Below are 23,366 nucleotides of genomic sequence, written 5' to 3'. Positions count from 1 at the left end.
GCAAGATTGCTGGAATTTACTTTCAAAGCTCCCCAAGGGATTCATCCAATAATACATTTCTATTTGATTTAGCCAGAAAGCAAATCTCAAACTCCAGCGTTGGTAATGAGAAAGCAAAGATGAGCACGGACAGTCGGGCTCAGACGAGTGCAATCATAACCCTTAATCTGGGGGAACATCCTTCTCTTTATATCCACTACCTATTGGTCCCAAGGTCAGTAGGATCCTCTAAGACTCTCCAGCACAAGAGTTGTCCATCTGAAATCCTGGGAGAGTAATTTTCACCTCATGGTAGTTTTTGTTATCTTTTAAAAGAATGCGCAAAAAAAAATCTTATATATTTTTTCACTCTGATTTTTTTTTTACTGGGTAATTGACTGTAGGAATCAGGTTTCCTTAGTACTAAATAATAGCATTGCCAGTGGAATTATCAATTAGCTTCCTTCCTACTGTTAGATGTTAATTTGACTCTGTCTTTTCCTAAGCCAATATAAACTAAAAGCATCCACTCTGGTTCTTTTATTGGTTAAGAGTTACCATATAATCTAATATCAGAAGCTTGGAATCTCAGTTATTTAAATCCAATTTCTAGCTAATATCAAGGTTTTCAAACTATAAACCTTTCATTTCCAGACAAATTAAAGGTTCTCTTTTAGCAGCTGCCTTTAGAGGAAAGAGGACTTCAGAAGGGCTTGTTATTACTGAAGTCAGTGAACTGGGGAATCTGAGATCTTCTTCTCCAGGATATAGCGCCTGTCTATCCCCTAAAGACATCACCTCAGCAGTAGGTCCCATGGTGCTATTAATTAAACACTGTTAAAATTAGAGGGGCCGGGCAAATGTGGGAAATACGAGGAGACCCAGCATCCTTAAGAGGGGTCGATAGCGGCTAACATCTGCTGTCCTGATCAACGTTTACTTTTCTGAGAACAGCCATGTACAAGCTCTGTGATTATGCACAGCTGACATTTTAAATGTCCTTTTAAATAGGTTTAACACAGAAGAGGCTGTTATTATGATTTTTATCATTATTACAACTGAAGTTGATTTTCATTTGTTAAATGACTCCGGTTTGAACACATTTTAATCAACTCTTGTTGGGGATGGTAGTACATATTTATGATTGTTAAGATTTCAAGCTTTGAAATGGTCATCCTTAAGTTCAAATTCCAGATCCACTATCTGCCGGCTGTTTGACCTTGGTAAAGTTATTTTTACCTCTTTAATTCTCAATTTTTTTAATCTTTAAGTTGGAGATAAGAAAATTTACCATTTGGAGATTCAATGGTATGGATATAAAACTCTTAGAGCAGTATCTGGAACATTTCATTTATTCAATAAATACACATCCAAAGAATAAAAGAATGAAGGTATGGTTAAATGAACAAATGAATGTACAAAAATATACTCACTAGATATAAATGTGCCATATTATTGATAACTGTACATCACACCATACACATGGCTAATTTTTAAAAACGTATTTGTTTCCCATGGGTTATCCAGACAAAAAGAAATTTTCTGAGACATAGAAAGCCTACTCCCAAGCATATAAGCCCGCTCCCTGGGACTTCTCCCTCCGTTGAGACGCCGATTTCATAGACGTGAAACCCTAATTAATTTTTCTTTCTTTTAACATAGTTGCATAAGTACTAGATATTCAGGTTGGCCACGATTTCACTTTATAGTTTTAAGTGACTCTGGGAAAATATCCTCTAACACAGAGCATCTCCGATGCTCTCCTGCAAGGTGCTCTGTGGTTAGCTTCCTCTCTCAGAAGCAGGGAAGGGGGCTCTCACAGCACGCATGAGGGCTGCGGGCACTTCCTGCACCCTCCCCCTAACCCCACCATTCTTGGGGTTCACATCGGCCACCTCACACATACAAACACATGCAGCAGCCCTTCCTGCAGCCCCAAGAGCAGTATGCCCCAAGACAGAAACACCACAGCTTCTCTCTGGCTCTGTCATTTCCCACTAAAGGGGAAGCAGACCATTTCTCCATTTTCACAAGAACTTTCCTCACAATTCCAGCATGAAGCTCTCACTCTCTACTTCATGTCAGTTAACAGAGAGCCAGAATGTAGATTCAAGTCTACGGTTTGTCGCTTTTATGTTGTGTAACTTGAATAAATCACTCGGCTTTTCCAAGCCTAAGTTTCTCTATCTTCAAAATGGGGAGTTTGGGCCAGTTGATCCCTCAAGCTCCTTCCAGCACTCTCTCTGAGTGTAACACCTCATTTGGCAATTATTTTTTCATGGCCTTATGACATTTTTTTTTTTTTAACGCCTACAGCACTTGATATTCCTAGGTGGTCTCCCATCCAAGTACAAACCAGGCCCGGCCCTGCTTAGCTTTGGAGATCAGATGAGATCAGGCACGTTCAGAGTGGCATGGCCATAAACCCTAGGACATTTCTTGTACTGAAATTTAGGCCAAGCATTTGTATTAGTTTTTTCTTTGTATATGTATCTTATTTCCCAGCTAAACTGTGAGCCAACTGAAAAGATGGAACACTCCTCATGCCCCTTCATATCTCTCGTGTTACCTGAGAGAGCGCCCTATCCATAGCAGATGCTCAAAGAATGCTTGTGGACTGTATTCAGACAGCTTTTGCATTTCTCTGATTACAATAGCCTGAAGTGCAAAACATACGTTACTTTCTTGGTCCTTAAAATTCTGTGGATACAGATCCAATTATGATGAAAAGAGAAACATCCTGCTTGGTGGTGGGGAAGGGTGGTGGGGAGTATGGACAGCTTTGGGGGCATCCTCCAATCCCAGCCAGGTCCCCTGTGTTCAAAGTGGAGGATGAAGCCAGCTGTGTTACCTATCCCATCAATCCCATCCCCTGTGGCTAAAAACTGAAGGAAGAAACGTACCCTCTATCTGTCCAATAGAGTTTACGGTCAATCCAGTCTATAGCAAGACCTTCTGGCACATCTACTGCTTCCTCGATAAGCCTTTCTCTCTGGGAACCATCCATATTTGCTCTCTCTATGCACTTGAGGGCTGTATGGGCAAAGTATACCTACAAGAGAGAACACAGGAATTTCAGTCTGCTTTATTTTAAAAAATGAATATGGAATGCATGCAAATGGGTTGAATATCATACAGTGGAATCGTTAAGAGCCTGGCTTTGGACATAGACACACCTGCAACTGAGCTCCAACTATACTGCTTCCCAGATACATGTCAACTTAAGCAAGTTAGTCAATGTTGCAGAGCCTGAGGTCCCTCATTGGTAAATTGAGGATAATAATATCCATTATAATCATGTGCATTCGTGTAATATATAAAACTCCTTAGCCCTACACCGGGTACACAGTTCTATTGCTACTGGTAATTTATTAATCTTTGATCACTGGTCAATAACAAAGCCATTGTACTTGAACCCTAGGTTTCTACAACCTGAAAGAGAGCAATGATTGGTAGTTTAATGGGGACTACATGCTGAGCCATATCTTCTAATGCTCGGTCCACAGCACTCCACTTTGGTGCAAGTCAGGTGACATAGGTTCCTCCCAGGTTCACCACTTATTTGTTCAATCGTCTTGGCCAAGTCATTAAATCTCAATTTTCTTGACTATAAAAATAATGAAGTTAAACTAGATATTTGTTAAGATCTTTTTTCATCTCTAATCTTATACAAATTCATTTAATAATCCACATTGGATATAGTGCAACAGAATATACCTTGCAGGTGCAAAGTTCTTTCTCAGTCTAGTATGCAGATTATCAAACAGGTACAAGTATTTAATGAGATTGTTAAAAACTGCTATGGGTCAGCTGACAATGATAGCATTTGTGAACTTTTAACTGGTACATCAACTTATAATGAATGATGGGAGTATTCACAAAAATGATAATTCATTAAATAATGGGTTATCATCTTTCTAGATAAAATAGAAAAGATTCTATTCCATAATACAAAATGAGTATATTAAAAAACTCTCCTCTAAGCTCTGCTTCTCAAATTCGAATGTGCACATGAATCTCCTGGGAATCTTGTTAAAATGCAGACTCTGATTCAGTAATCAGAGGTGGAGCTTGAGAATTGCAGGTCTAACAAGCTCCAAGTGACGTTAAGGCCACTGGTCCAAGGAACACCATTTGAGAAGCAAGAAAATGAGAACATTGACCAGAGAAATAAAAAACCACCACATGACTTAAGGTTCATTTTAAGTCTCCTTATTCACCTAGTTGTAAAAATACTGACTGCTCAGCAAAAAACTAGTTTGGTAATAAAGGAATATTGAACTAATTTTTTCTATTTTTTCCTGTTATTATAATTCTTCCATGGAGTCATATAGATTCAGCTCAGAAAAAAAGAAACTACTTTTTTTAATTATTAAACTTCTATTTGCAAAAATAGTTATATCTGGCCATTGAGCTATACCAATTAAACACAGAATTAATTTGCTTCATTCTTCTTTATCCATTTACCAGACTGCTTCAAATCAGGAAGAAACAAAAGCACAAAGTTTAAAATTCTGGGAATTAATCTAATAATAACTAATTGTGGAGTGAGATTAATAACTCTGTAAATTTATAAATATTGAGGGATTAATTTCCAGAAAACACTGTAACATATTTCAAGTACATTCTAACTTAGCACAAATACAACTAAGAAATTAAAGACCAAATAGTCAGCTAATTAGGTTGATAATATAGAAATTCTAAGTTATATATAAAAACTTCATGTAAAAACTGATTATTAGGTAAATGATATCATGAGTTAGACTGCCATTCCCACGTGAGCCATAAAGCTTAAGTTTCCTGATTTTCATGGTTAAGAAGTCATTGAATTCCTTTCCTCAATGATATATACTAAATGCAAACTACTAATCCATACTTTCTATGCCCCACTCCAACCTCCCACTTCTCTTACTATCAGCAAAAACTATTTCTGGGCTTCTACTATGTGTACGACACTGTGCTAGGCTCCCATCCTCATCTCCCGAAAGGAAACTAAACTTAAGGTCCTACTCAATCATCTTCAATGAAATGGGTGAATTACATCGAGGACCAGCGTTATGATAACAGAAAATCCTTAGAGTTCATCAAATAATGTTTCAATATCTATATTTAAATTTTTCTGTGCCTAATGGATCAGAGCTTAGCAGAGGATTTTCAAGTAGCCGAGGTCATCTGTTAGGGTAAAATCCTCCACTCTGTGCTTAAAACGCACATCTGTTCAAGTGACAAAATCATACCTTATTTTCCACAGGGTCATGATCTATGGCGAAAACCGTTCCCATTTGCTGGCTGAGCAGGGTTCCATAATCTGTTCCATCAAAATGCATGTGTCGAATATCTTGAGAATTGGCAAACAGCAAAAATGGTTGTGGTCCTGATAACCAAATTCAAATACGGCTCCATTTAAAATACGCCTTAAAACCCAAAAGGCACTTCTGACTCTTTCCTTTGATTGCGCCCTCTTCCTTAATTTCTGCAGTGCCTCTTTTCTTGATTTCCCAGAAGTTGGTGTACGTTAAGACAGAAAAGAAGAGTTCCTCTTTCATGAGAAAGAATTTTTATCACCAGATTCCTCCCTGTCTAAAAGCAGGTGCCTGCTTTCAAAATACAAATTACTTATAGAAAGAGCCAGCATTAAATAACCAACACTGTAACTAAACAGTGCAAGTTTTAGTGCTGTAATCTCCTTAATTCACACATACTGAAACATATTAATATTAGCAGACTTGCATTAATTTGTATTGAAATAAATGCTTTTCTCAGGCCTGGGCACTTCTGAAAGGGAAGAATAATTATTTGAGTTAATAACAAGACCCTTCTTAATTTTCAGATCTCAGATTATGCTATATTAACTAGGGCCCTGAGAAGTTAAGAGTATTGGGCTCTGAATAAGGCAAGCTCTGCAGGCTCATCATTATGTTATCCCAGATTACAAGCATGATAAACTTCAGGAGAGAGAAAATCAATTGGTATAAATCTAGGATCTCGAGGCTATTGAAGGACATAAGAGATGTAATATCAGAAGATGAAAAAATAGTTGAAGCATACTTCATCTTAAATTTTGACATAAAAAGAACAGAATTTGTCAGAGTATCATTATTAGTACAATCACTGGAGAGTTGAAAATCAAATCAATCAACAAATGTTTATTAAATTACTCTTAACAATAAAGTGATATATTTTTATACATATATATAGTCTATTCCAAACTTTCACATATACTGGAATACCATACTTGATATTATAGCAAATCTTTGCCAAATACTAATTCACTTCTAAATATTCCTCAAAAGCATGGTTATTATTTATATGATCATTATTTATATTATTTATATGTATAATGTGATGTTCTCCATTTCCAAAAATAAAAAATCAGACTTTCTACTCAGAAGCCAAAAGCAACTTAATGCTCTCTTTCTAAATGAACTTTTCAGAGCTCAGGTTATGTTACACTAACTAATATCCTGAGAATTGGAAAATAGCACTTTCAAACACCCTCAGCACTAACCTGAAGCTGCACAGCTTTTTTTGTCCAGTTGTAGGTCATAGCCAGGGTGGCAACCACATTCCCAAGATACTGGGCTGAGAGGGATGCAGAGCTGGCTACATCCACCATTATCAGGTGATGAACAGCCTACAAAAACAAACAAACAAAACAATGGCTTGGTAATGATGCTATGTCAATCAAAAATGTAACAATTTCTCATCAAAATATTGAAGGGAGCCAAGTACACGTTAATTTTTCAAACCATTTTCACAATCATTTATACTGCTGCAATCAAGTTTATTTTTCAGAGATTAGAAGCAAAATGTCACCATATTCCACTTCCCTATAACCCGATATCTTGAATGTTAATCCTACATATCCCAATGGCCCTTGTCTTCTTGTTCTACCACGGAGCTCAAGAACAAGTACACTGGTAGCTGGCTGGAATATGAAATACATTTTGATGAGTTTGGCAGCTCTAACTCTTCCTAATGAGTAATATATATTTTTTCTCTCTCACATTTTTGGCCTCTTGACTTCTTTTGCTTTATTTAAAAAAAAAAAAAGTCATATGTAACTCTTCTGACAATTATGAGTTACATCCAGTCCTATATATGCTTAAGTCTATGAAGATAAAAGTAGAGAGGTACTTATAGGTGCAAGAAACAGGCTAAGCACATTGCATCCACCATCTGTTTAATCCTGGCCACAAACCCAAGAGGCAGGTATTGTTAACCTCTACAGATAAGGAAATTGACATCAAGAGAGGGCTAGTTTGAAATAACATTGGTAGTAACCGATTGTGCTACCTCTGGCTGTCTAATTTCAAAATCCTTGTTCATAACCACTATACTTGCTATCTAAAACCAAAACAAAACAAAAAAAATCTTACTTAAATCTATGTTAATCCATTGAATAAATATCTTCCAGTGTATAATATTGGATAATCTATTTTCTTTTGCCAATAAGATGGAATTTTTACTATCACTTAGAAAATGAATATTTCCAAACAAACAAAAGGTAAATAAACTTACCACTACATGTCTTTCCATCTGTCCCAAGCACTGAACCTTCAGGACAGAAACATATGGGACCATCTGAAGTCAGAAAGCACTCATGGCTGCATTCAGATGCATTGCTTGGACAGGAAATTAATTCTAATTAACAAAGAATAAGGTCACGGTTAGTGTTAAATCAGATTTATGGAAATTTAGTAAAATCAATTGCTAATAAAATTGCCATCCTGTAAAGAGTAAGTTAAATAAAGATCAAATATTTATGAATTGCTATGGTAACGGAGATGTTAAAAGAAAAAATTTCAAATCAAAAAAATTTAAAGCAAAACTTCTGATTATAGAAGATGACTTTACTTTCCTCTAAATTTCTTTTATGTCAAATAATATTTTTAAAAGTTATTAGTTATCAAAATCCCAAAATATTTTAAATGGAACTTGTGCAAATGATTCTCAAGTTCATCTGGAAAACAAATTGTATGTGTAGGGAAAACCAAGAATACTGTAAGACTGTGTTAGGTATAGAATGAAGTGAGAGACTCTTAGCAAATATTAAAATGTATCATAAAGGTATAATAATTAAGAGAATGGGTAATGAGTGAGGAAATAGACAGAGAGGATAACAGAACCAGATAGAAAGCTCATTTTAGAAAATATTCAAGTACATGTAAGAATATAACATATCAGTAAGGTATTTTAAATCATTGAGCATGCGAAAAATAATTCAATAAATGGTCGAGAAATAACTGAGTAATGATTTGGAGTAAAAGTTAAATTCCTACCTTATAACATATATCAAAATAAATTCCAAATACATCAAAGATTAAAATGTAAAATATATACCACAGACGTTCTAGAAGTTTTGGCAATCAAATGAGATTATGTGTGTCATGCTTGGCACATCATAGACTCTATAATACATTAGCACTATGCACTTAAGTATATTTGCCAACAGGCACACCACATGGTTTTAGAAGAAGGTCAAGTTCCATAGACAAGCACCAAAGTAATAGGTAATGTCCAAGAAATTCATTATCATCTATTCATTTAATGTGCCTGATTTCATAAGCATATATGATATCCAGACATCCAGACTGACTTATTCTCCATCATCTCTGAAGCAGGACTAGACAATATACATTATTTACATTCCTACTTAGCTCTTTCCTTTCTACTTAGCTATACTAGTAGATTTGATAAAAATTCTATAAGAAGGTATCTGAGTATGTAATCCTAAATTTGAGTTGAGAATATAAACTCATAATGTGCTTCTTTTAAATAGTGTATTCCTAGCTCTGATACCTTAAAAGACCTAGAAACAATGACTAGTTAGTAGCAGATTATGTTCTGTAAATACAGTTTCTCATCAAAAGGAAGAAATGCTCCTTGAGAGACTGCAAATTCCAGGTCAAGAATGTAGAATGTACAAGACAAGCCTGGAAAATATGTGCTACAGTTAACAAGAAAATTATCAAAAACAGAGGCTCCCACTGGCCAGAGGAGATGGTTTGCTCATTGGTAAGGATAACAACCGTAGTGGGTGGAAACATATCAAAAATGTTAAATATCCAACATTTATCCTGCCTTAACTATAAGAATTATATCTTGAAGTAACCAAATAGCTAATGAGAGAAAGTTTTCTTTACAAAGGTATTTCAGTTAATAATTAAAGGAAATACTAGAACTAGACATCACCATTTGAAAACCTTGAGGAAATAATGAATCTGGGAAAGGATCAATAAAGGCTGCTACAACCATTTCCTGACAGATGACTGGGCTCTTTCTTGCCCCAGCCATCTTGGCAGCTTCAAGGTGTGTTTAGTTGGTGGCAGTCTTATACCGCAAGAGGGAAGATGGTAGCTGAAAAGAAGACAGAAAAGTCACTAGAGTCAACTCTGGACTCCAATTCATTACGAAAAGTGGAAAGTAAGTGCTGCATGTACAAGTAGACTCTAAAAATGATCAGACAGGGCAAAAGGAAACTGGCCATCTTTGTCAGCAACTGCCCAGCCTTTTGGCAATCTGAAATACAGTACTATACCATATTGGCTAAAACTGATGACCATCACAACAATGACAATCATACTGAATTGGACACAGAATTGGAAAATACCACAGAACATGCACACAGGTGATTCTATATCATTAGAAATGTGCCAGAACAGATTGGTGAAAAGTAAATTATGAAAAATTTTTCTTTAGTAAAACAAGTCAGAGCTTGTTTCTTAAAAAGAAAAAGAGAAAACGAAAAAGAAAAACTATTAGGGAAGTTTATAACGTGACTCTTGATGGAACTATAACCACACCTATGAAGTATTCTCGCCAAAAACGTCAAAGCCAAGTCTAATCAAGTCTTTAGATCTAACTATGGGTTTGTAGAAGAACAGGGACATCACACACATGCCATCGGTAAAATCTATTATGTGATAAACTGCAGGGAAAAAAAGTGGTTTCTTCAACAAACAATGGGAAAAAGAGGAGAGAGAATCTGTAGAATAAAGGAGAGGTGTATCAATCTAACACAATACATGGGGTTTGTCTGGACACTTAGTCAAAAAGCAATTTTTAAAAAAATTTGGTGTTATTAAAGAATTATTATTTTTTAGGTGTGATAATGGTATTATGGTTATACCTGAAAACTGACTGGATATTAGATGATATTAGAGAATTACAGGTAGTTTATTGTTTTAGACATAATAATACATCATGTTTGTGGTTTTTTACATGTTTATCCTTCAGTGATACATGATAAAATATAATAAAATTTAGATAAAGAAACAGGAAAAAAATATATGTATATGCTTGTTTCCCAACCTTGGAGGTTTTGATTTAACAGATCTGGGGTAACGTCCAGTCATTCATGTTTTAAAAAGCAAAACAAAATAAAACTCCAAGGTAACTCTGATGCATACTGCTGATCGAGGACCACCAACCCAGACCACAGCCACTTTAGAAATATGAGTGAAGTCTATTGCCATGCTGCACCGAACAAGCCCGATTCCAACTCAGAAGCTAAGCAGGGTCAGACCTGGTTAGTACTTGGATGGGAGACCACCTAGGAAGACCAGGTGCTGTAGGTGTAAAAAATAAAAATAAAAAAAAAATAAAATAAAAATAAGGGATTGTAAACTGCCAAGGTCCTTGCAATCTGTGAGGTCAACCAAGGGTTGCCTCACCTAAAAAATAAAAAAATTAAAAAAAATTTTTAATTAAAAAAAGAAATATCAGTGAAAATGAAATAACAATAAATACTTGTTAATTTTTAATTAAAAAAAGAAATATCAGTGAAAATGAAATAACACAATAAATACTTGTTGTGACTTACGGTGACACCGTTTTCCATCAGGAAGCAGAACAAATCCTACAGGGCATGTGCAATAATAGGATCCAGGGATGTTTTCACACCCAAGAGTACAGCCATGGTTCCAAAGAGCACATTCATTAACATCTACACAATGACAACGGCAAAACACAGTCGGATGGTTGTTTTTTAAAATAAATCATAGCATCACTAAGTCAGCCCAAATTAGGGTATCTCATACTTGCATCTGTTGTACCTGACCATGGAAAGACTGTTTTTGCTACACCAGCAAACGGTGAAAGAAATCAGTTCAATTATCATAAAAACCATTTTTATACTGTCATAGTTTATACTTTCAAATACAGATTTTAATACTAAAATTATCATTGGGAAAAAGTAGTACTATTTCCCCTGGAAAAATATAGTCACTTAAGGCAGGGCTGTTGAAAGTTCTTGACAAGTATAGACACTCGTGCTCTGCTCTTCAGCCTCACAATGCTGACAGGACTCCTCACCTTAATGTGGGCACACTCCCTAGCAGTGTCCCTCAGGCTGACAATCAGCCTTCAGGTCACTGTTCTATGAGATGGCATCCTCTGTCTAGTCCCAGGTAAGCAGGGCACTATAGTAACGGGTATGTGTTGGGTTGACCTCAAGTCTCACCCCAGCTACTTCTACTGAATCTGTGCTGCAGCCATTGGATTCTTTTCATTAGTAGCTCACTGAGGTTCCCCGTAGAAAGGCTCAGAACTTCTCCTAGGCTCGTTAAATTTGGCCTAAGGTCTCAAATAGGAGGAGCCCTAGATGATCAGCCTGCTCCACAGTTTTCCTAGGTTCCCACTAGACCTTCATGGGAGAGATGTGGAGTCAAATACTCTAAGAATCTTGTGATAGCTATGGAACTAGCACATGGTCGAACCCACAAAGGTCCATGGAGTCCACTCAGAAGACCGCCGAGAAGCCTTGAATCATTCGATGTAGGAGCACGAGATATAAAGAAGATCTGAAAGTATTACAAAGGCTGTAAAAACAGGGAAGCGGGGAATAAAATTGTTTTTCTGGGAAAAGAAGGAGTAGGGGAATGAAATCGGTTTCACACTGAGGCTCTGCGTGACACACTATAGACCAGCCACTGGCTCAGGTGGGTGTCCATGCTTCCGTTAGAGACCGCACATTACCTTCACAATACTTTCCGTCCTGGCTTAAAGCATATCCCTCCGCACACGTGCACAAATGGGACTTAAGGTCTTGCCCACACACGCTGCCTCTGCAGTTGCCTTTCCTCAGACTGCAGAAGTTCTGATCTAAAAGAGAAGATGATTTATTTGAAGTAGAGGTGTGTGTATTTTAACAGGGGACAATGTTTGATCTCTTCATGGTTCTTAAGAAATCTAATCTCCCTGTGATGTCAGCAGGGAGGTGTTGTCTGTCACGGTGGGGGCGCTGCGCTAGGGTCAGACAGCTTTAGCCGAATTCTGCAGCCCATCTATTTCTCTAATTGAACTACATCTGCAAAAGCTCTCAGGATAGGGCAGCCTAATTAGCTGGAAATGTCATTTCTTGGGTTATGAACACTAAACACAACTTATTAGCTTTTTCTGTCTGATTTACTTTTATAAAAAAAAAATAATGAAGTACATAAACAAGAATTCTGAAAATGAAATAGCTCTTTGAGAAATAAAAAAAGCTTCAAACCTAAGAACATCTTAAGTATAATTTTTATAGTTCGGATATATATATTTAGCTGTTTTTAGGACCGTTGTTTAAAGGACCTCTTTCAGACTTGATATGTACCATTGCTATATGCTTATCCCCAAATTTCTGAGTTTATTGCTGCCAGCATTCCATGTTTTACAAAATAGTCCAGGGTAAATAGTAAATTCTGCTCAGTGAGGTAGATGCTGGGGTTGAATTAGTCAAATGTAATGAACAACAAATGGCCAACATGGTACCTTTGATTTCCAGAGCCACAGTCAAAGGCTTAACTAGTAACATGGATATCTCTGTTCATATTTTGCTCCTTCTTATTTTTTGCCAGTTTTAACAATGACAGGACCTTTGTAAAATGCTCTGTAAAATACAGAGATAAGCTTGAATCTGGGGGCAGATTCCAGGATGCAGGTAGATGTGAAGGCCAAAGCCCTGGCAAGAGGTAACCTTAAGAGAAGTAGATGGGGGTCATGGACTCTGAGTCACTACATGTCTGAGGTCAGTAAGAGCCTGTGAATAATGAGAAGAACTGAGGACCCAAGGGTAGACTGCTGAAAACAGCCTAGCTGTGAAAGGCACAAGAAACAGATCAGGGAGAGCTTGAGCACAGGAGCGCAAGGGGCTGAACCCATTCTCCATGGAGGTCTCTATCTACTTATAAGTGTCTCTCACTCTGATTACCTGTTTCCTTCTGTTAAGCCACTAACCACTTTTCTTGACCAATAACAGCATGACATATTAGAAACATATTCTTGCCCCTTGAAAATGTCCCTAGTGTGCATCAAGACCAACTAAGAGAGCCTGTCACATGCTAGAGACTCTGATTTGGTAAATCAGGGGAGTGGTTCAGAAATCTGCATTTTTCACAGTGCACTGAGAAACACCAGTCTGTTTTAATGAAACGTCCCTCCTTCATCTCGATTATGAATACATCCTGTTACCTAGTCTGTGTTATTTCCTTACTTATTTTAAACTTGTTTATTCAAATCTCTTGACAGAATTAAATGCACAGTCTTGCCAATTATTCATACTGTTGCAATATTACCTACTAAATCAGTTAAGATTTACACTGAATAATTTTTTGATATTGATTCCAAAAATTTTGTTTCTTATCCATCTTTTTTATGCCAATTACACATGTATAATTACATTGTTTTTCATGTTCCTATATAATTCACATATCAAAATTTTAATTAAGCAAAATTAAAATAAAATACCCAAAATTTTAAATAAATGACTAAAATTAGAAACTTCTAAATTTATTTGAGACAAAATACACCCCCTGCAAATTTCTAACGAAGAGAACATGTAATTTTTTAAACTTTAATTTAATTAAGTTTTCAGATGAACAACAACAGAAATCCAGAAAAGTCTGATTTGGCTTTTTAACAGCACTAAAGTACTACCACTTTCTTGAGGTAACAAAAATTGAATTATTATTTTTCCTGTAAATATCCCTTATAGCTGAGTTCTGTCCTGGTTCTACCTTTTACATCCAACCACTTTTCTCTTTGATCCCAATTTCCTAATCCGTGAAATTAAAGTGTTGAAATAGATAGTCTCTGAGATCCCTCACTTAAAAAAATATTTTTTATGGTTCTATACAGAATTAGATGTTTATGGTACATTCCTCTAATTATATACCTCTAAAGATTATCAAAACTTAATTACAGCTTATAATATGTTAATGGATATTCAACCTGATTAATGAATAAAATAATTAGTGTCATGGGTACAGGAAATGCTTTGCCCTATTCTTCATCTAGACCCAATATTATTTATCTTTTTTTGGGGGGGGTTACTTTTCTACTACCTCTCACTTGTTTTATGTGATCATCATCACCATCGTCACCATCGTCATTATGATTCTCTATATGCATCTTTTTTCCATTAATCAATAAGCTTCTGAGGATAAGGCATATATATATTCCATTCACATTTATAGTGCTATTTAGCATGGTGCCTTTTATAACACAGGTGTACTATAGACACCTGAAACACATGCACAAAATCCTGTGATCGTGTCACCTGCAACTTGACTCCTTTATTTGGTTTCACCTTCAATTCCTAGTCAACTTAGAGTTAGAACTCAAACATATGGTCAGACTATACTAGCCCAGTACCCCTTCCACTATACCATGCTGCTGATGGTTTCAATGGCACTTATTAAATAATATATGCCACTCTTCAGAGATAAACATAGGCGGGAAAGCAATCGCTATTCTCCTCCAAATGGTCATGCTGATGATGTGACCTGAATTCAGACACTAAACACTTTAAAAGGTCATTTTAGGAAGTGGCAACACATGGAGGATTGAAGGCTATATTTTTGTTTAATCTCCTTAACCGTCTGCTTGCTGTTCTTTACCTTCAAATTAGGCCAAAGCTAGCACTCAGAATGCTGACCTCAGATAACATCCCTTCCCAGAGCCCAGCAGTGGGGCTTAATTACCTTCAAGATCAAATTAAAGCTCCTAATCATAGAGTTTAATGTCCACCACCACCTGTGCCTTCGATAACTGCCTGACTAACACACAGGCTCTCAGGAGCTTTACCACAACCAAGTAAATCTATAGGCTTTACTCTGGCCCAGTTCTGAAACAGTGCACATGGGATTACTTATCCTGCTTTTTTCCCACTGATCACATCTTTTTTCCTACCTCAAACTCAGTAAGCTTTGCCTCATTGACAAAGCGTGACTAGTCTCTTCCATTTGAATCCATTCACTTTAATCATTCTTATAACTAAATATTTAGCACCCCCAATATTGAGCAGATACAATAAAAAAATTGAACATTTTATAAAGCATTTACATTATCACATTTAATTTTCGTAACAAGCCCTCGAGCTATGCAGAACAAGTATTATCTTCCATTTTACAGATTAGTCTTAAGGATTAGTCTTAAGGCTCATGTAATAGTAATAAGGGGTAGGACTTGGACTTAGGCTCAAGCCCTCTTATTGTAGACCCCATCTCTTCACCATACACATATAACTGTGAGTTTTTGTAGAAAAATATAAGTTACAAGCATACTCCATTTTGTTGTACTTTACTTTATTGCACTTCTCAAATACTGCGTTTTTAACAAACTTAAGGTTTGTGGCAACCCTGCACTGAACAAGACTATCAGTGCCATTTTTTCAACAGCATTTGCTAATTTCACATCTCTGTGTGACATTTTGATAACTCTCACAATATTTCAAACTCTTTTATTATTCTATTTCTTATGGTGATTTGTGATCACTGATCTTCGATGTTATTATTGTAATTGTTTATAATAAGATGGGGAACTTAATTGATAAATGTTGTGTGGACTCTGCTTGGCTGACCAGCCATTCCTCACCTCCCTCCCTCTCCTTGGGCCTCTCCATTCCAAGAAACAGCAATATTGAAATTAAGCCAATTAATAACCCTACAGCCTCTAACTGTTCAAATGAAAGGAGGAGTCCCACATCTCTCACTTTAAATCAAAAGCTAGAAATGATGAAGCTTAGTGAAGAAGGCATACCAAAAGCTGAGACAGGCTGAAAGCTAGGCCTCTTGCACCAAACAGTTAGCTAAGTTGTGAATGTAAAGGAAAAGTTCTTAAAGGAAATTACAAGTGCTACTACTTTGAACACATGAGTGATAAGAAAGCGAAACAGCCTTATTCCCGATACAGAGAAAATTTTAGTGGTCTGGATAGACGATCAAACCAACCACAACATTCCCTTAAGCCAAAGCCAAACTTAGAACAAGGTCCTAACTCTTTAATTCTAGGAAGGCTGAGAGAGATGAGGAAGCTTCAGAAGGAAAGTTTGAAGCTAGCAGAGGTTGGTTCACGAGGTTTAAGGGAAGAAGCTGTCTCCATAACATGAAAGTACAATATAAAACAGCAAGTGCTAATGTAGCAGCTATAGCAAGTTATCCAGAAGACCTAAGATAAATAATAAAGGTGGCTACACTGAACAACAGATTTCCAACATAGACCAAACAGATGTATATTAAAAGAAGATGCCATTTCAGACTTTCACAGCTAGAGAGAAGCCAATGGCCTCAGAGCTTCAAAGGACAGGCTGACACTCTTGTTAGGAGCTAATGCAGTTGGTGACTTTAAGATGAAGCTAATACTCATTTACTATTCTAAAAATCCTAGGGCCCTTAAGAATATGTTAAATCTACTCTGTGTGTGCTCTATAAAGGAATAACAAAGCATGGACGACAGCACACCTGTTTACAAGATGGTTTACTGAATATTTTAAGCCCATGGTTGAGAACGCCTGCTCAGAAAAAAGGATTACTTTCAAAATATTACTGCTCACTGACAATGCACCTGGTCACCCAAGAGCTCTGAGAGAGATAGACAATGAGGTTAATGTTGTTTTCATGCTTGCTAACATCTATTTGACAGCCCACGGATCAAAGGGGTAATTTTGACTTTCATTTCTTATTATTTAAGAAATACATTTCATAAGGCTATAGCTGCCGTAGATGGTAGATGATGGACCTGGGGAAGTAAAACGAAAACATTCTGGAAAGGATTTACCATTCTAGATGCCATTAAGAACATTCATGACTCATAGAAAGAGATGAAAATATCAACACTAATGGGAGTTTGGAAGAAGTTGATTCCAACCCTCATAGATGACTTTGAGGGGCCCAAGCCTTTAGTAGAGGAAGTAACTGCAGATGTGGTGGAAATAGCAAGAGAACTAGAATTAGGATGGAAGCTGAAGATGTGACTGAATTGTTACAATCTCACGATAAAACTTGAACAGAAGAGTTTATTGTTATGGATAAGTAAAGAAAATATTTCTTGAGATGAAATTTACTCCTGGTGAGATGCTGCAAAGATTGGTGAAATGACAAAATAGGATTTAGAAAATTACATAAACTTAACTGATGAAGCAAAGGCAGGGTTTGAGAGGACTGACTCCAATTTTGAAAGAAGTTCTAATGTGGGTCAAATGCTATCCAACAGCATCACATGCTACAGAGGAATTGTTTGTGAAAGGAAGAATCAATTGATGTGACAAACTTCACTGTTGCATTATTTTGGAAACTGCAATAGCAACCCCAATTTTCAGCAACAACCATTCTGATCAGTCAACGGCCATCATCAAGGCAAGACTCTCCACAAGCAAAAAGATTGTGACTTGCTGAAGATTCGGGTGATGGTTAGCATTTTTTAGCAACAAAGTATTTTTAATTAAGGTGTATACGTTGTTTCATTAGACATAATGCTATTGCACACTTAATAGTCCACAGTACAACGTAAACACAACTTTTACATACACTAGGAAACTGAAAAACTTGTGTGACTTGCTTTATTGCGATACCTGTTTTATTGCAGGGGTCCGAAACTGAACCCACAATATCTCTGAGGTATGCCAGTATATATTTTTATAATATATAATATTACATATATCTTATATATTATATGTAATATATAAAGATAAAACACATTAAATTACATATAAATAACATGTATTTTTCTATAAAAACCCATAATTATATTTTTGTTTCATCTATTTATTGCCTTTCTTATTAGTGAGTTCCCTAAATTAATGACTCCCTCAACTTCCTCAAAAAGCTTCCCAAACTGTATAATATAGAATTTTATTCTTCTTTGTTAATCGAAAACAAGGAAGAAAATACAAGAATAATCATTTTGTGCCATTGGAATTCCTAATTACTGTTTTTAAAAAAAATCACTTAGCCAGAATTCATCCTTACTTGATATTCTTAATTATCTGAATCCCTCTAAGAATCAGAGAGTAAACAAATCAGTTAAAAAAAAAATAAATGCTTTTTACTCTCAGAAGAGCCCCTCAATGCCCATTTAGTTTTTCCTATTTTACAGCCACTTCTGACAAGTGTGTCCGGCCCATAGCTTGAAAACGAAAATGCAAGGTGTTTATCTTTTACTCCCACTGTTACTACCATTGCCCCCACCACTGCATTTCCTACAGTGGAAGTGGCTACATGATTCCAGTGGTCTTTCTTGCTGAGCCCCCAAAAAAGCCTCAACCCGGCTTCCAGAAAGCCCAGGGCAGTTATTGGGAGTGAGCCAGTGAGATGACCCTATTGGTTATCTCCGCCATGAAGACTAGAAGCCTCAAATCAGGGCTCCTCCTAGAGAAAGATGGTACAATTTGAGGGTCAAAATGATAACTGCAATGAATTAAAACATGTCGAATCTTTTTTAAATCCATAGGTTTATAAAGATGCTTTTAAACTTTACACACACATACACACACACACACATTTGGAGGCTATACCAACTCTTATTCTGGATAAATTAGGGAAAGAATCAAGCATTTAATTTACCTTTCCTATAAAAGATCCTTCTCAGGGAAATCATAGCTGATGTGGAAAAGTTCTTTAGCTAATAAATGCATAAGTGATATAGACTTGGAATGTCATCTTTTTGAACATCTAACCAAAAAATCGCTCTAGGCAATGATAAACTTCTAAAGCCATTCATTATGGAAAAAGTTGATGGGAATCTTTATAAGGAATGGACCAGGCTGGCAACACTCAAACTGCTGATGAATCTTAAACATCACAAAAGAACAAGAACCAGCCACTATATGTTCCCTGGTGTGATCAGTAGGATGTACACAGTACTACTTATAGTACCACCTATTAAGTATTCTTGCAAAAAATCTGAATCTGATCAGGCTTCTAGGCCAAAACTATCTGCTTAAGGAAATACAGAATCATGTTAAATCACACCAAGGGGAAATAATCTGCAAAATCCAGAATGCAGACAATTCTACTAGATAAATAATCTGAATTCCTCAATAAACGAATGGCAAGAAAAAGCCCTAAATTATAAGATAAACTGAGATTACAGCCAGGCATATGAAAACCAGCAAGCAGCGAGAGTCAACAGCAAGAAAGAAGACAGAAAAATGATAACCATTTCAACAATTGAAAAAGCATTTCAAGTGGCAGCCATCTGGTGTCAGGGCAAACCTGTACTAAAAACCCAACTTTGCCTCAAACCAGTCCTATGCTTGCCCCAGAGGCATGTTTCTTTGTAAATGTGATTCCAGTCATTAAGAAAATGTCAATAACTATATGTTAGGAAGATATAGCAATCCATATTTTGCTAAGATTTCTATGAAAAGTAACAGAGTTTTGAGTGTTTAAATTGATCATTTAAAATTATAGAAAAACAGACGAAACTGGAATCCTTCTGTATTGTTGGTAGGAATATAAAATGGCACAGGCCCTATGAAACACGGTATGGCAGTTCCTCGAAAAGTTAAAAATAGAATTACTAAATGAGTCAGAAATTCACTTCAAGGTATATATGCCCAAATTGAAAGTGGTGTTTCAAATGGATGAAGGACCAGGCTGTTGAATCTTGATGAATCTTGAACATCACAAAAAGAACAAGAACCAGCCACTGTATGCCCACGTTCATAGCAACATTATTCACAATAGCTAAACAGGGAAGTAACCCAAGTATTCATCATTCATCAATGGAAAAATGAATAAGCAAAATGTGGCATATGCATAAAATAAGGTATCATTCAGCCTTGAAGAGGAAGGAAATTCTGACATATGCTACAACATGGTTGAACCCTGAGACTATTAGGCTAAAGGAAATAAGCCAGTTATAAAAGACAAATATTGTATGATTCCATTATATGAGGTACTTAGAATAGTCAAAATCATAGAGACAGAAAGTAGAATGATGGTTGCCGGGAGCTCAGAAGCGTTACAGTTTAATGTGTATAGAGTTTTGGGTTTACAAGATGAAAAGAGTTCTAAAGATGGATGGTGGTAATGGTGCATAACAATATGAAGGTACTTTACACCACTGAACTGTACACTGAGAAATAGCTCAGATGATCAATGTTATGTGTATTTTATCACAATAAAAAATTTAGAAAGAAATTATGTGGAAAAAAAATACATATCTAAGATGATTCTCTTCCAGAGGTTTCCAAATAAGCAAGGGTTTACAGTAGACATTCCAGCAATAACATAATCAAAATGAATCAGAGTCCTGTCTAAGCAGTTTTACCTATACCAATCACTTTTGTAAGCAGGTGCATTTCCAGATGAAGGCAATTCTCCTTCATGACCTCTCAGAATTAAGAAAATTTAGCGATATTTTTTGCGCATGAAATAAATACGAAGAATTTTGCACCATGTTGATGATAGATACCTTTCATTTTCCAAAGGATATGCTTTTGAAACTCTTATGAGCTTAAAACTAAAATCCACATTTAAAAGAATACAGAAGAAAGCAAAAATATTTGCACCTTTAAAAAAAAAATTTGTGAGCAGTAAAACTAGTTGCAAAATCCCCAGAAGTTGAGCTTGAAATAATGTCATTCGGTTGTATATAAAGGAGTTCCCACACATTGGCTCTGAGATTTAAATAATACTGTGGGTGTCAAGGAAGCCAGGAGAGCACTGTTGCCTAATGAATTTAATCATGGCAACAAAAATGTAAGATCAATTCTGTGTCTGTTTTCGGACAGGTAGGAGAGAAGAGTGAGTGCGTGAGTGAGTGAGTGAGTGTGTGTGTGTGTGTGTGTGTGTGTCCGAGAGAAAGAGACAGAGAAAGATTTTCAGATCTCTTGAAATGTAAAAAAAAAAAATTTAAGAGAGAGAAATGAGATTTGACCCAATGATCTGTGCAAACTGAAACATTTAGCCACCAGAAGGCCATCGATAGACAATAATATGCTGAATTACAGGTTATCCCAAAATAAATAAGGTGAAATCTAAGATACAAAATGTGATCAGTAGGACGTACACAGTAGATGATAGTGAGAGTGAGTTGGGGAGACGGCATGGTGTCACTCCGCCTGGGTTCAAATCCCAATTCCATCACAGTGTGACCTTGTACAAGCTATCACGACATCTCTGAACCTCAGCTTTTTAATCTATAAAATGGTATGAATAATCACAGAGTAGATAATTCTGTACATGCTCAATAATTACGGCTGTTTCTATTATTTCTAAGGCTGGTATGACCTGTCGCACCTTTCTATTTTATATTCTATGCAGCAGCTCATGCGCCACCCAAATCTATAATTTCTAGCCCAGACCTCTTTCTTGAGATCTAAACCAATTTATCCCCAGAATATAAGAAAGGGAACAGCCCCGATGAAGGCCTTTGTCTCACCAAGGCCAGGGTGTAAGGAAGGCAACACATACTTAGGTATTAAACATCTTTAGAACTTGTTCCTTATGATATTAGTTAGGGAAAAGAGTGACAAAGGTTTTTTTATTTGTTGTTTTTTTTTTCAACTGTTATTAAATGTCCTCAGGGCACTAGGAATACAAAGGAGAGTTGTATTCCCTGTCCTTGTAGGACCAAGGAAGTTTAAGAAGGTGGACAATTACAGCAAAGCATGATAAAGTGCCACGTGACAGGGATATCTGTTATTCTCTGAGAACAGCTAACTGGGGTTCACTGTGAGTGGGTCAGGGAAGGTGTTCCTGAAAGAAGCAACATTTGAGCTGTTTCTCAGGGGATGAGGACAGTGAGCCAGCACAGAGAGGAAGAAAGGGTGTTCCTGAGCCTCCCGAAGGCCTGGAGGAGACAGCAAGGCTGCCCCGAGGGAAGAAATAAAGTCTTTGATGATGCCTGCAGCACAGGATGTGAGGCAGAGAATGGTGAAAGGTGAAGCTGAGAAATAAGCAGAGGGCCTTGTGAATGGGCTTAATAAAGAGACTGGACTTTCACTGTTGGTGATGAGAGTTGTCAATTGGTTTCAACCAAGGGATGTCATAATTGGGCCCTCATTTTTGAAAGGTTATGCTCCCTGCAGGATAGAAAAGGGAGGCAGGATACAAATATGGGGGACACTAGGGAGGGATTGCTGCCAAGAGAGAAGTGGTTAGATTGAAGGTGGTAGAATCATTAGGATTTGCAGATTTATTTCATGGGGTGGGAGTGAAGAAAGAGGGACGAAAGGGCCACTCCTAGATTTCTGCCTTGGGAGATGGAGGTGAGATGTCACTCACTGCAGTACGAAAACTGGAGGGAGAGGAGCTGGGGAGAAGGGATGTGAAAGTCGCTAGATCAAGTATTTCCTTTGCACCTGAAGCACTTGTAAGAAACCCAAGCAAAAACGCTCAGAAGGCAGGTTAAACATACAGGCCTTGATATTCACTGAGCCTCAGTGTGTACATACCATGTGCCCACTGCAGGACCCTGAGCCTGGAGGGGGCAGATAGCAAGCAGGTGTGGCCTGGAGGAGGGACCAGAGTGACCAGTCTCAGGAAACTAGTCGAAATCATCAGGAAACCAGCCTGATGGGGAAGCTGTGGCTCAACCATGGCGATTGGGGCTCAGCAGTCAGCTGCAAGAAGCTCCTCACTGATCAGCCAATCCGCAGGGCAAGCCCAGGCTTTGTCTAAACAACAAAGGAGGCTTCCTGGCCAAGTGCTGGGCTGCCTTGCTAAGCCCCGCCCCGGCCTTGGTCAGCCAGTGGTCTTCACTGGGGCTGCTTCCTTTTGTATATTCTGACTAAATCCCCAATGTTTTAAATCACTTTTCTCTGCAGCTTAACTCTGTAGCAGATCTTTGCAACTTAATTCTAGCTATGCCTTCGAATCTTTCTTTTTCTTTTTCTTTTTTTTTTAATTGGTCTTGATCTCAAGAAAGAGGTCTGGGTTTGGAATAATAATAATTCGGGAGTCGAGTGGGCTGCTGCACAGGAAATCGACTAGGGAAACACCACAGGTTGCCTGGTCCTTAGAGATGAACAACGCACATAACCGTATGCGTGGTTCTGAGGGGTCATTGATAAAAAACAACCTGTTTAATCTTACTTAACCCAGCCTGTCTAAATCATTTGGCCCTGAAATGTTTTTTCCTCCAGATAACCCCACTAAGTCCCACAGAGTCAGTGTTTTGTA

At 37.1% G+C, this 23,366-nt stretch overlaps 1 protein-coding gene and 1 pseudogene across 1 annotated transcript in view; both read right to left on the bottom strand.

The window, feature by feature from the left end:
* Nucleotides 1-23,366, bottom strand: part of EGF (epidermal growth factor) — an 84,076-nt gene that overhangs the window by 34,090 nt on the left and 26,620 nt on the right. The window contains exons 6-11 of the mRNA XM_039848746.1: nt 11,959-12,084; nt 10,805-10,927; nt 7,501-7,623; nt 6,488-6,613; nt 5,217-5,353; nt 2,883-3,031 (exon numbers count right to left, since the gene is read on the bottom strand). Coding sequence (XP_039704680.1) covers nt 2,883-3,031; nt 5,217-5,353; nt 6,488-6,613; nt 7,501-7,623; nt 10,805-10,927; nt 11,959-12,084 — 784 coding nt within the window. The remainder of the gene's footprint in view (nt 1-2,882; nt 3,032-5,216; nt 5,354-6,487; nt 6,614-7,500; nt 7,624-10,804; nt 10,928-11,958; nt 12,085-23,366) is intronic.
* On the bottom strand, nt 2,287-2,405 carry LOC120591271 (uncharacterized; annotated as a pseudogene).

This window comes from Pteropus medius, unplaced genomic scaffold (genome assembly GCF_902729225.1).
Source record: "Pteropus medius unplaced genomic scaffold, Ma_sr-lr_union100, whole genome shotgun sequence".
NCBI classification, from domain to species: Eukaryota; Metazoa; Chordata; class Mammalia; order Chiroptera; family Pteropodidae; genus Pteropus; species Pteropus medius.
This window is presented reverse-complemented; position numbering and strand designations above follow the sequence as displayed.